The sequence below is a fragment of the Pongo pygmaeus genome, chromosome 2, assembly GCF_028885625.2.
Source record: "Pongo pygmaeus isolate AG05252 chromosome 2, NHGRI_mPonPyg2-v2.0_pri, whole genome shotgun sequence".
In the NCBI taxonomy this organism is placed as follows: Eukaryota; Metazoa; Chordata; class Mammalia; order Primates; family Hominidae; genus Pongo; species Pongo pygmaeus.
In genome coordinates this window covers 138,144,716-138,158,659 of record NC_085930.1, presented here as the reverse complement: position 1 = coordinate 138,158,659, position 13,944 = coordinate 138,144,716, and the positions used below count along the sequence as shown (strand labels likewise).

The 13,944-nt window shown below is 35.8% G+C and overlaps 1 protein-coding gene across 2 annotated transcripts in view; it reads right to left on the bottom strand.

The window, feature by feature from the left end:
- ANKRD28 (ankyrin repeat domain 28) overlaps positions 1-13,944 on the bottom strand; it is a 199,456-nt gene that overhangs the window by 139,127 nt on the left and 46,385 nt on the right. Inside the window, exon 2 of one of the 2 annotated variants that reach the window (XM_054483188.2) lies at positions 11,259-11,328. The exons of the other annotated variant lie outside the window; for it this stretch is intronic. Within the exon in view, the coding sequence (XP_054339163.1) occupies positions 11,259-11,276 (18 nt within the window). The 5' untranslated portion in view covers positions 11,277-11,328. The remainder of the gene's footprint in view (positions 1-11,258; positions 11,329-13,944) is intronic. 2 annotated transcript variants of the gene reach the window in all.

Sequence of the window (13,944 nt, the reverse complement as noted above, 5' to 3'; positions counted from 1 at the left end):
GGCTTTGATACGAAGAACGGATTAAAGGGGTAGAAGAATGGAAGCCAAAGTACTAGTTAGGAGACCACTGCAGTAATCCAACAGAGTGGGTGATCTGAATTAGGACATGACCATATAGACAGAGAGACAGAAATATATTTTAGAGGCCGGGCACAGTGGCTCACACCTGTAATCCCAGCACTTTGGGAGGCCAACGTGGGCGGATCATGAGGTCAGGAGTTTGAGACCAGCCTCACCAACATGGTGAAACCCCGTCTCTATTAAAAATACAAAAATTAGCTGGGGGTGGTGGCGCGTGCCTGTAATCCCAGCTACTCAGGAGGCTGAGGCAGGAGAATCACTTGAACCTGGGAGGTGGAGGCTGTAATAAGCTGAGATCACACCACTGCACTCCAGCCTGGCGACACAGCGAGACTCCATCTAAAGAAAAAATATATATATATATTTTTTAGAAATAGGATTTATAGGACATGTTAATAGACTGGCTACAAGAGTGATGGAGAAGATGATAATCACAAACCTCCCAGGTTTTTGACTTAAGCAACAAGTGCTTATTGGAGTTTAAGAAATTTGGGACTTTTAGTTTCCAAATTTATACAATGAAGAATGTTACTTGTTACATCAATATCTAAGGTGCATTTCATGTTCTCAAACTCTGTTTTAAACTTAATACAGAGCCCATTATCTTAGCATCTACCCTCATGACTTCTAAATGAAATGTTAACTCCCAAAGTTGCCTACATCTAGGTGAATATAAAAAAATTCATAAAGAATGGTGAGATCTGGCTCAATTCTACTCAATCCAGTACACTGAAATTATCTAAAAATCTTTTGGCAAGAATACCTTACTTTTTAAAACACTCACCAAAAATACCACAGCACTGATTAAACAACTATTAGACATTCATATCTCTACTATACATACCATGCCAAGGAATTATAAGGTATCATATATCACCTTCAAACTCCTTATGCAACTTAAATAGGGTATTATGTCATACATGTAAAAATCTACCCAGTACAAGATAAAGACACAAAAGATAGTAAAAGACAGTATATACTGAAGGCCGAGATATAGACTATACCTGTTACCAAGTCCATCATAGGAAAGAGTGTAGCATATGAAGTTATTAATTGTAACTGACATATACAGATAAACTTCTAACTGTCCATTCTCTAAAAAAATGGATATTTTAATAAAACTCTCCATAAACCTCATTATTTTGCTCCTCCTTTAATTTATAGGAAGGGTGCTTTCTCAAAGAAATCAATGGTCTGCTAGTTACAACATTCCATGTAAAAACTATCACATTTTTCAGAAAATGGTTGAAGATTAAAAACTATCATTTACAATATATAATTGTTAAAAATGAGTATGAGTGAGTGTTGAGCAGTTAAAAGCAATGGCTCATGGTGTCTAGGACAGATAAGAACAAACATATAGAAGCAAAGGTAATTACAGCAAATGAGACAAGTTGTAGGATGTGGTCATTATGGTGGTTAGAGCCAAGTGGAGGTGGTTACAGCCAAGTACAGATGACTGCTGGTGTGGAGGCTGCTAAATAGTTAAGTATGTTCAAAATGTCATCTACAAAGAAATGAAATCACCTAGATGACAGATAAACATGATCCAGATGTAGAACTGGGGAATGAGATTTGACAGATGATAGCAACAAGAAATAGAAGGATCACCTAGCCAAATGGTATGTGCCTCAAAGGAAGGAAGGTTTTTATAGACAGGCAGACTAGCAACATTTTAACACTATAATGGGGGACTAGAAGAATGCTGACTTTGCTCTCTTTCCTCCCTCCAACACATAAGTACTTACGTAGCATGTACTTACGTAGCAGGTACTTACGAAAACAGAGTTTCACTGACTTTTCCAAGTAAGTGTAGATTCAAGAGTTACACATATGAACTTAAGGTTTAAATCAATATTTAGATGACTATTTTTAGATTTCAGCCTTAAGAGAATTACTTCCTTCCAAAAGAATATAAGTAAAAAATTCAACAGGCCAAACTAACACAGGTTAGTTTTCTAGAATACACCTAATATGCCAAAACTAAGGAAGAAAGGGAGAAAAACTACTCTGTTAGCAAGTATGTAGTACTGCATTTAAGTAATGTCTTTAAAAGTTAGGTTATTTTCTTCATAATTTTGATTACCTTGAGAAGCAGTTTGAAATTAAGGAAAAGGACTCATCATTTTAGAGGCCTTTTTTTAAAGTTGTGATACTTTTTAAAATATCCTAGTCAATCTGATTAGTAAAATTTTTAGCTAAGATATGTGATGAGTAGTATCTCTGACATATGTTCTATCAGGCCAAGGATAAACACATTCTCTGAAATCTACATTATTATTTGCAAAGTTAATTATTGTTCAGCAACTGTATCAAAGACATTTTAGCCCTCATATTAAAATCAGTTGAGTGCAAAATTTTTATTTTAAATAGGCTGAATTTTGCCCTTCTTAAAAAAAGATTGAGGAAAGATTATGTGCAATTCATTCTGGTTTTTACAATGTGACGCCAGAGTAAATGTAGTATGAAGTTAATGCACTTTAAAAGCTGAAGGGAGAAAATTTTCAGTTTTAAAATGTTGCTATGGTTACACAATGTTTACCTTTATAAGCAATAATTATGTGAGATGTCCAAGGAATTCCCAAAAGTACAGTAAGATCAGTATCTGAAGTGTACATTCGTTATTTCACAAACAAACTGAACCCAACTGCATACATCACTTCCGTTTCAAAGTGGCTATCATTTGGGAAATACTAAAAAAAAATGATTCACGTCTTTCTGAACCATATTGGAGTGGAGACAAAAATACTGACCATAGCTATTTTTAAATTCAAGTAATGACTCAGATAGTTTTAGTTCCTTTTATCAAAGAGTGCTGTAATTTTACATAGCAACTTCTATTGTTGAAAGAAGGAAGGTATGTTTGTAATGTGTCTCAGGTGTGGAGTTTCTTTTATACATAAATTTTCACGCCTTTGATAAACTTTTAAAAAGCCATGCTTGTAACAATGTTAATTCAGAGTAAAACAATGTCAGCTCCTTTAGCTGTAGACAATTTTGAACTTCTTAAATGGGAAGAAGAGGCCCCTATAAGAATTGATAATTAGCCCATTCCTAACTAGGTTGTTAAATCCTCTATCAGTTACTGTATTGTAGAAATTTTTTGTGTGTCTGTGTTTTACATTTAGAACATTCAGTTTTGTAAGACTACTTATAAAACTTTCAACCCAATATAGCTGATCTTAAAAGTAGACGCTCATCATTACCTCTTAGAAGGCAGCTATGCTCACCACTATACCAACACTGCTGCCATCATCACATCTTTTTTTTTTTTTGAGACAGAGTCTCACTCTGTCCCCCAGGCTGGAGTGCAGTGGCACGATTCCGGCTCACTGCAACCTCCACCTCCTGGGTTCAAGTGATTCTCCTGCCTCAGCCTCCCAAGTAGCTGGGATTACAGGCACACGCCACCATGCCCAGCTAATTTTTGTATTTTTAGTAAAGACAGTGTTTCACCATTTTGGCCAGGCTGCTCTTCAACTCCTGACCTCAGGTGATCCACCCACCTCAGACTCCCAAAGTGTTAGGATTACAGGCATAAGCCACCACGTCCGGCCCATCATGACATCTTAATGGGCCTTCCACCAGTGTCTACTTTCTATGTAATAGAATATTAAACACATTTGTTAATATTAGGGCTATCCTAAACCAAAAATAATTTATAAAATAACATATTACTCTCAACTGGCTTAAACAAAGGGATTATCATCACAATCATAAAGAATTAAAATGAGGTGGCTTTAGGGTGATTGATTCAGTTATCCAATGTCATCATATATGACCTAGGCTCCTTTCAGCTTTTCCCTCTGTCAGACTCAGCAAGAACCTTAGGACAACTCCCTTCATAGCCCCATGTTAATTGTTATACTTCATGGGATCCTATTAAACACATATTGTCATGCAGTGTAAGTGGGAATATCCTTCCTTGTCTCCCTTTTCAGGTATAAGGAAGACTCCTAGAAGCCCCACAAGCTGACTTTCCCTGAAATGCAAAGGGCCAGGCTTTGATCACATGTCCCTTCCCAAACGAATCACTACTAGGCAGAATAGGATTACCCTGATTAGCTTATAATATTCGGGATTTCCCCAAGTGATGTGGGATAGACGTGGACATACAAACAAAATTGGGGGTAAGCATGCAAGAAGGAAGAGGGTAATTTGCCAGTCAGTAGACAACCAACAGTATGCTATGTATTACACAGAAAAATTCAACCTTGACATTTTCTTACAGTAGTTTAGTTTTCCCACCATTATGAATTAATCACAACACACTTGTACTAGAAGACACTTTGCAGGCTCTAAAGATTTTTTTAAATGGAAAAAAATCAATCAAGTAATTCATCTTAAAAACACTGAAGGAAATCATTTTATAAATGCCATGGACATACAATAAAAATGTCAAACATAAGAAAACAGAATACTTTAGGATGAAATAGTAAAATACACCTTAATTTTGACCTGTTAAAATGACAGTTTTATCTCCAAAATGTTTCCTATTAATCTCGTCTTCCTTCTCTATGAAAAGCAAGGCTAATTACCAGACACTGGGCAGACTACCACTAGAGTAATGAAACTAGAATACCTTCAAGAAGGGCAGCCAGTATAATGCATAATCTAGAAACCATGTCATAAAGGGCTGATAAAGCTGAAAATATTGTCTGAAAAAGAATCAGGGAGAACATGAAAACTTTAAAATATTTGAAGTACCGTCACTGTGAAGACAATTACACAGTTTTAGAGATAAAAAGCTAAATCGATGAATAATAAACAGGAAGATGAAATGTTTCAATATAAGATAATACTTTTATCTGGCATTTTTCAGTCTGAAGGCATAACAAGGTTGGCTACTCATATGGGACAGGGATGAACATCCCAGGTAACTTGAATAGCTACTATGGTTGTAGGCACTTTATGTACATGCACTTAATTCTCTAACAACATGCCTGCAAACTAGTTTTTAATCCCAATTTCATGGACAAAAAATGTGAGCTGGACAAATTAAATACTGGAAATCACAAGACTAAGCAGTAGGGAAAACTGGATTCTAACCCAGACCCATCTGTCTCCAAAGCTTGGCTCTTCCCACACACCAGACACCTAAGAGAAGTTAAATTAGCAGTTGTTAAGGAAGCAAATGGGGTTTTTGAGCTGGTGAGAACCAAATATCAACGGATTTGAAGTCCTATTCAAAATTAAGATGCCAGAAATGAAGTATTACTTCCTTCCATTTGCCCAATACCTTCTAGTTTAAGAATGTTTCACATCAATCTTCCCATTGGTTCCTCACAGCAATGCATTAAGGTAAGTTGGAGAGAGGCCTTATCCCCTGGCTTTCTACCTCAGAGAAGAAAAAAGAAAACAAAGATGAATCTTATCAACTTCCCTCTGCTTTGTCTCCAAACATATTTGTATTTTCAACTTTTTCTCTATGATCTTTCATTTATTCAATAGTCATCTTTCATTTATTAAGTACTTCTTACATCTCAGGCATCAAATCTTCAAGACTTTGCAGTCTGATGGGAAGACCTTGTAGTTGCAGAGGAAAAGGTTCATTCAAGACTGTATCTATCTTCTAATAGATCTTACTTTTTCAATTCTGATTCCTTTCTTATAGCTTTGGCTTAACCTTCTGTTGCTTTATTTTGGCCTATAGAAAGCTTTCCTGCCTCCTCACCAAGCTACTACTCCTTTTTGTTTGTTTGTTTTTAACTGTTTCGACCCACTGCAATCTAGCTTTCCACCAATCAAATGAAATTGCTCCAAGGTCACCAATGATAATTTATTACAAAATCATCATTATTCTCAACTACTCTACAATATTGGGCAGCAATGACCTTTAATAACCTTTCTTCTTGTTGCGTCCATAATATTTTCACCTATTTTTCTGGTCCCTTTTCTGGTCCTTTTCACTTGGTTTTTCTTCTATACACACACCCGCTTTTTTTCCTAGCTCCTTTTAATCTCTTTTTGGACAATCTCATGTCAAAATTCTACTTATCATCTGTAGTCCACTTCCCCAAAGTGTTCTTTTTCTGAATTCCCATGTTGGTTAATAGTAATGGCATCACCATGTACAAAGTAGCCCAACACACAGTAGCCTTCCCTTACTTCAACTCCCACTTTTAGTCAGTCACCAAGTTCTATGCATTTTACATGAAGTTTTCCTAAACTCTTTCACAGTGACCTAATTCAAACCCGCTTCAGTCCTCACCTAAGCTATCATAACTACCTCCTAACTAGCCTCTCAACTGTTGACTCTCCTTCTAGTTCTATACATCCGTGTAGCAGACACAGGTACTTTCACACAGATCCTTTCCTTTAAGGAGAGCCTCTGGTCCTGAGACATACAAGAAACCCAAGCCTGACCAGAGTACTACCCACCCCTAGCAACGTGTCTCGTTCAGGAAAGAGCACATGACTGAAACTAGACAATGTCTTCCTCAGGACCTCACTTTCCTGCCAAGGCTATCAGGGAAAAATACTCTCTTTTCTTTCGGAATTGTGAGGACACAATCCCAGTAAGCAAAAACTGCTCAAAGGAGGAATGAAAGAATGGGGGAGAATGGGAAACCCACTGTCACCAAGTCCTGGATCTAGCTCTGCTTGCCTGGCCAGTAAATATACTTTTGCATTTAAGCCAATTTGAGTTGGATTTCTGTCATTTGTAACCAAAAGTCCTGATTAACAATTATCTACACCACCAGTTACTTTTCTAAATCATAGATAAAATGTTGTCTACTTTTATTTAGTCAACTATTTTGTTTGAGTATGCTACACTAAAGACTTCCAGCAGCCTGCCTTTAAGTTTCACATATATCAATGTGCTTGTCACAATTCAAATATACCATGCCACTTCATGTAGCTCTATGCCCTTGCAGATGCTGCTTCCTCTGCCTAGCACATCTCCCTCCCACCTCTTCATCCACAAAATGTATAGGTTTGCATAAAATAAGGTGGAAAACTAGACAGCAGCGAGATCATGAAGCGTGTTGAATGACACAGAGTAAATACACTTTAACCTATAGAATTTTAAGGCAAAAAGTTATAAAACAAGACTTGTATCTTAAAGAACTCACTATGCACACAGTGTCAGGATGACCTAAAAATAAGGTGATACTAAAGGCAGAGAAAACAGTTAGTAGGCTATCACAATTAGTTTAAACCAGAGGCCACATAGGATGGTGAAACAGTAAACTGGGACAACTTCTCTGGGAGAAAAAAAAAAACTTGCCAACAACTATCAATACCATTGATAAGTCTTTCAAACTTTAAGCTAGCATTTCTACTTGCAGGAATTGAGACATAAGAAAATAATGTGAGGCCTATAAAAATTTACATATCAAGATTTCAGTGAAGCATTATTTACAACAAAAGATTGAAAATTTAAATGCTGAACAATAAAATGATATTAAATATAGTATATATCACACAGTGAAACTGTATCTGATATTATCTGATATTTAAAAATAAAATCTTTAAAGAATTTCTAAAACATGGGATATACTAAAAAATGTTATATGGAATACAACACTGCAGTATATACAAAATAATCTTAATTATGTTAAATAGAAGAGGTTTTTTTCTTTTTCATTTTTAGCATCAACACTAGATGAGTTAGGTCAGTGGCAGGATTATGAGTAATTTGTTCTCTCCTTTTTTACTTTTTCCTAAGTAACACTGTCCTTAGCCATGATCCTTATTTGCTAAACAAAATCACGACTTTATAGGTAAGAAAAATAAGGCCTAGAGTGGTTACATGACAAAGTTCACATTCTAAGAGTTAAGACCACAACTTGAACACTGCCTTTGTGAAGACTCACTGCCAAGAAGCAAACCTGCAAAGCCAAAGTCATTTAATCCATAACTCCTGTGAGCCTGAGACTCAAAGGCAAACCAAGCCTACTGTGAGTGACTTTAAACTTGCTGAGCTACAATCCCCTCTAAATTCATAAATCAAAAGCTATAAAATAGCAAATGAAGAGCAGACTACAGAACAGGGTAGTTTAAGATGCTTGTTTTTATGACTTTATTTTTTATCTAAATAACCCTACAAAGAACAGAAAAGGAAATAACAGCACACCAGACTGGAGAAACAAGGCCTCAGAGTAAGTTGTTAAGGGACACTGTTATTCTAGAGTCTGTTTTATTTTGATCTTTAAAAGAATAAGAGAATGCTTTATTAGATGAAATTATTTCCCTGAATTAAGATCTCCATAATCTGTTACAATCACAAATAGACTACAGACTTAAGTACTCAACTCATTTAAGTAGGGTAGCTAACAAAAAGTGATTTGGTAGCTAAAAAAGCAGAATTTGAAAATAGTATTTGTGAAATAAAAGGGCTTCAGTGAAAGGAGTTTGAACAGCTACTGGATAGGAGAAAAGACAAAATAATTACCAGGGACAATTTTTCTTTATTTTGAGATAGAGTCTTGCTCTGTTGCCCAGGCTGGAGTACAGTGGCACAATCTCAGCTCACTGCAACCTCCGTCTCCCGGGTTCAAGTGATTCTCCTGCCTCAGCCTCCTGAGTAGCTGGGACTGCAGGCCCATGCCACCACGCCCAGCTAATTTTTGTATTTTTGGTAGAGATGGGGTTTCACCATGTTGGCCAGGATGGTCTTGATCTCTTGACCTCGTGATCTGCCCACCTTGGCCTCCCAAAGTGCTGGGATTACAGGTGTGAGCCACTGCACCTGGCCAGGGACAATTTTTTTAAAACCTTTATTTTAACCTTATAAATTAAGAAATTGTGGTTTTCTATAGATGCCATGTAAATGACAGTACCACCCAAAAAGTTAATACATTTAAAATGTTTCTAAGCCAGGCACAGTGGCTCACGCCTGTAATCCAAGCACTTTGGGAGGTCAAGGTGGGTGGATCACTTCAGTTAGGAGTTCAAGACCAGTCTGGCCAACACAGCAAAACCCTATCTTTACTAAAAATAGAAAAATTAGCCAGGCGTGGTGGTGCACACCTGTAGTCCCAGCTACTCAGGAGGCTGAGGTGGGAGAATCGCTTGAACCCAGGAGGCTGAGGTTGCAGTGAGCTGAGATCGAAGCACTGCACTCCAGCCTGGGCAATAAAGTGAGACTCTGGCCAAAAAAACCCCAAAAAACCAAAAAAACCAAAAAAAACCAACAACAATAAAATGTTTCTAAGGTGATAATCAAAGATGGCATCATAGAGCTGGGCACAATGGCGTACACCTACAGTCCCAGCTACTCGGGAGGCTGAGATGGGAAACTATACCACTATCTTAATTTTATTGTTTTTTAAATGAATTTTCAAATGGTGCCCTTATGTAAATTTAGAAAGGGTTTGCAGTAACCAATGGAAAAGCACCATCCAGTGGTAAAAGATGATAATTACAATTTATACAGTTATTAAAAGCAAAATTAGCTAAATGATTTGTGACTCTGCCTTTTCTCCAACACACATTCCAGGAAAGAAAAGGTAAACTGGCTATATAATTGAGAGTATCTGCTATTTGTTACCATTTTCTTAATCAAATCTTACTATATTAAGCTGGCATTTTGTTGTTTTTCTGTCTTGCTTACCAATTATCCAAATGCTTGTTTGGGAACAGAATTAGGATAGGGGCATTGTTAAAATTCATCCAAAGCCTTTATTAAGCCACAGGCTAGAAAATGGTTTAAAAAGTGTGTGAGGCGGTGAATTTCCAATGGAACTCTAGTTACCAACAGCCATCCCACAGAACAACACATAAGTCATTCTATGTACTTTTTTAAAAGGTGATCATGGGTAGGTAATCTAGATCCTCCTGAAAAGGCCAAGTAAAGATTCACAATCAGAGATTTCATAAAGAATTCAGAATTTCTAACGGGAATATGAATCCTGAATGTGACCCGATTCACTCCAATTTGAAGAAAACAATCAGGTAAACGGTGTGTTCCCAATAATCTACTCCTATCCTATCAGAAAACAGATGAATAAAATCTGCAGTTTCCAACATAACAGCTTTTTAATCACCTCTTTTTTTTTTGTTAAGAAAAAATTAAAAAGTTTAATACAACGGCTCAGGCCTGTAATCCCAGCACTTTGGGAGGCTAAGGTGAGCAGTTCACTTTTGAGCCCAGGGGTTCAAGACCAGTCTGGGCAACATGGTACAACCCCATCTCTACTAAAAATACAAAAATTAACCGGGCATGGTGGCATGCACCTGTAGTCCCAGCTACTCGGGAGGCTGAGGTGGGATGATCGCTTGAGCCCGGCAGGTTGAGGCTGCAGTCAGCCCTGATCACATGCCGCTGCACTCCAGTCTAGGCAATAGCGAGACCTTGTTGCAAAGGAAAAAACAAAAACCAAAACCCCAAAACTTTAACGAAACTAAAAACAAATTATTACAGAAACCCAGTAAGGATGATTCTTTGTTCTGAAACAACTTTACATCAAGTCTACTTGATACCAAATGGTATTACTGTTTGGGATTGTAAGATATTTAACAAAAAGTACAGCATACTGCACCTTGGTAATGGCAAAAAAAATCAATTACTGGGCCATAATTTTCTCCTTTTATACTCTAAAAAATATTTCATTATGTTTGAATCTGAAATAAGAAGCCTAACAAATACTACCAATGATATCAAACAAGCTTATCCTATCTTCACTAGTGCCTGCAGTCCAACACACCTGGAGATTGAGATTTTTTAAAAACTACTTCCATGAAAACACAGCAGTCACTCAAATAATTCAGGTTCCCCAGTGATTACTGAATGACTGTTAATGTTTAAAGTGTGCACCACAATCATTTAACATGTAAGAGAATGAGTTATGAGCAAAAGGATGCATACATCTAAACCAAAGTTTGAAAACCTTTAGTAATTTATTAGTATTTCAGAACAAAATAAAACTAGTTGCGATACCATTATTTTCAGCTGTTTAATATTTTCTTCTCCAAGACAGAGATCTTAGATTTATAAGCCCCCTCCACTGAAAATTTATTTGAATTATAAAACTGCTATACTGTCTTCCACTAACACAGGGCCCACTACTATAAATGTTTCTACAATAAAGGACTTTTTGGCTGACACTAAGTATTTACTCATATACAGTTATGTATGAAAGCTAAGTTACAAGGAGGCTTAAACAGCAACAAACTAACAAATTACAAGAGCTGCCTATATTACTGCAAGAGACTACTAGAAAATAACCTACCATAATAGGAATTCCCATACTATTTTCCTCTGGTGGAGGCAGTTGTACTGTTTCAATTCCAATCACAGGCCTGTAGCAGAAAACAGATATCAAAAGAAAGAATATGCTGATCCTAGAAATTAAGGGCTATGTTATTTATAAATAACTAGTACCTTAACAAAACATTGAATTATTGGATAATATTCAAAAACTTACTTTGGATTTTATTAATTCAGAATTTACTTTTATCCTTCTATCAAGAAAAAAATACTAATCTGGGTAACAAAACATTTTTTAAGGCTTTCTTTATATATTAAACAGAATTGGCTTCCCAGAAGAGACTTAAAAAGTGGTGTTTGTTTCTTAGAATTGCTAGCAACAAGTCATCCTCATAAATCTTAAACACACACACACACACACACACACACACACGAACTTTTCAAATGCATTCACTAATAATATGTTCAGTTACTTACTAATCAGCAATTATTTACCCATGGGGATGTGCTGATTTAAGAAACTGCCTATGAAAAGTTTAAAATATTCAATCTATATGCTTTTTGAATATGTAGAACATACTCATTTTAGTAATACATAAATTTAAGAAATCACTGTAATATCTCTCAAAGAAAACTCTGGTAATTTTATATATATAATATATATAAAAAGTATATATATATATATATATACTTTTTTAAAGGTTAGGATAATACATACATATTATTTAGTAACTTGCTTGTCTCCATCACTCCTCATTTAACAATGTGGACCTTAAATATTCTGCAACACCCTGAATATGACATTCCATTCAAAAATACTGTATTTAATTTCCTAAGAGTAAATATTTGGGTTGCTTCTATTTTAAAATTCATATATAATAATTTTTCTAAGAATATTACGTATTCTTATGTAATACTTTTCCCAAGATAAAAAATAAAATTCCCACAAGTTAATTTTAGTGAAATGGCTTGTCTTCACATAAATAAAATTAGGCCTAAAAAATTATGGAGCCATAATTCTCAAGTGCAATGACCTAGAAAGAACAAATGTCAGAATTACATTCCCTACATAAAAGTGTGGGGCCAACCACATTTCTTTTGTTTTTCTTTTGAGACAAAATCTTGCCCTGTCACCCAGGCTGGAGTACAGTGGCCCAAATGTAGTTTCAACCTCCTGGGTTCAAGTGATCCTCCCACCTCAGCCTCCTGAGTAGCTGGGACCACAGGCGTGCATCACCTCACCCAGTTAATTTTTTAATTTGTTTGTAGAGATGGGGTCTCATTATGTTGCCCAGGCTGGTCTCAAACTCCTGGGCTCAAGCAATCCTCCTGCCTTGGCCTCCCAAAATGCTGGGGTTCCATGAGTGAGCCACTGCACCCACCCACACATTTCTTATTATTCTGAAAGAATCATCATCAATGCTATGACAAAGAATCATCTTTGTTATAGTAATTACTATTGTAGTAATTAATGCCTTCTAAAATGTTAGAAGACATAAACTATCCTTGGATAGTTGGAGGAAGGTCAGCTATAGTTCTAAACATAAAAATCTGTTATTTCTTCTCTTGTCAAAATTACTTATGAACAAATCAACCTCATCAGAAAATATTAAAGGTACATTATTTTAGGTTCTACAGCATGTAACAGATATGGTAATAGAATTAGTCTGCCATACGGTGGCAGCAAATACCAAAGAAAATTAATTTCTTGAGTACGTTCATTTACAAAGTTAATGTCTTCCCTGAGTCATGTATTTTAAACAAAGGTTTCAAAAAGAAGAGGCTTTACAGGTTTTCATAATTATGTTTTAATCTTGTTATATTAATAGTCAAGCTCAAAACAGTATCACAAGCATATTTTGACTGACTGAAAACAGACTTCTGTTACTATAGCATTTACCAAAACAAACTGCCTCAAAAACTATGTGGCTCTTGATGCTTATCAAGCAACATGTAATTGCAATGATTTTCATTGTATTAACTAAAATTTACATATCTTACAGAAAAATTAAATTTTCTTACTTTAACCAAATCCACCTAGCCTAGCCTCCTACCTCCACAAATATTTACTCAATAATTGTTTGTTAATAACTATTTATATGCTAAATGCAAGGAATACAGCAGTAAACACAAGAATAGTTTCTGGTTTCATGAAACTTACACAAAATCTCTCATGTATTTCCTTTTCCCTGATTTGTAATATGGGGTTATTAAGACCAGCTTAAGTTAACAGCCTAAGGATAAAAAATACTACAGTGTCTCTTCACCTATAATTTACAATTAAAATAACACTACACAGAAAAATTCAAGTAAGAAAGTTTTATTTTTACTGCTATAACTATGACTGCTTTAAAGTCTTTCTGTTCTATAAAGTTGCTTCAAAAGGAAAAGTGTTTGGTGCCCTTTATTTTACTACACTATTTAACCCACTAGATGCTAAGTAACATTTAAGTTACATGAAACAACTGAAAAATGTATAAGAGCATCTTTTCATACAAAATTATCAAAGTATGTCAATCTTCTCAATTTATATATAGAAGTTATTGCCAAAGTGTCTTATAATCCAAGACACTGAGAGAGAGGAAGCTAGGATGATGAGTAAATCCAAACTGAGAGTAAATATGTGCATAGGTTGTGTATAGATTAATCATAGAGTTAAAACACATCTGAAAACCCATCTCTATTAAAAAAGAGGAGGGAGGTAGGCA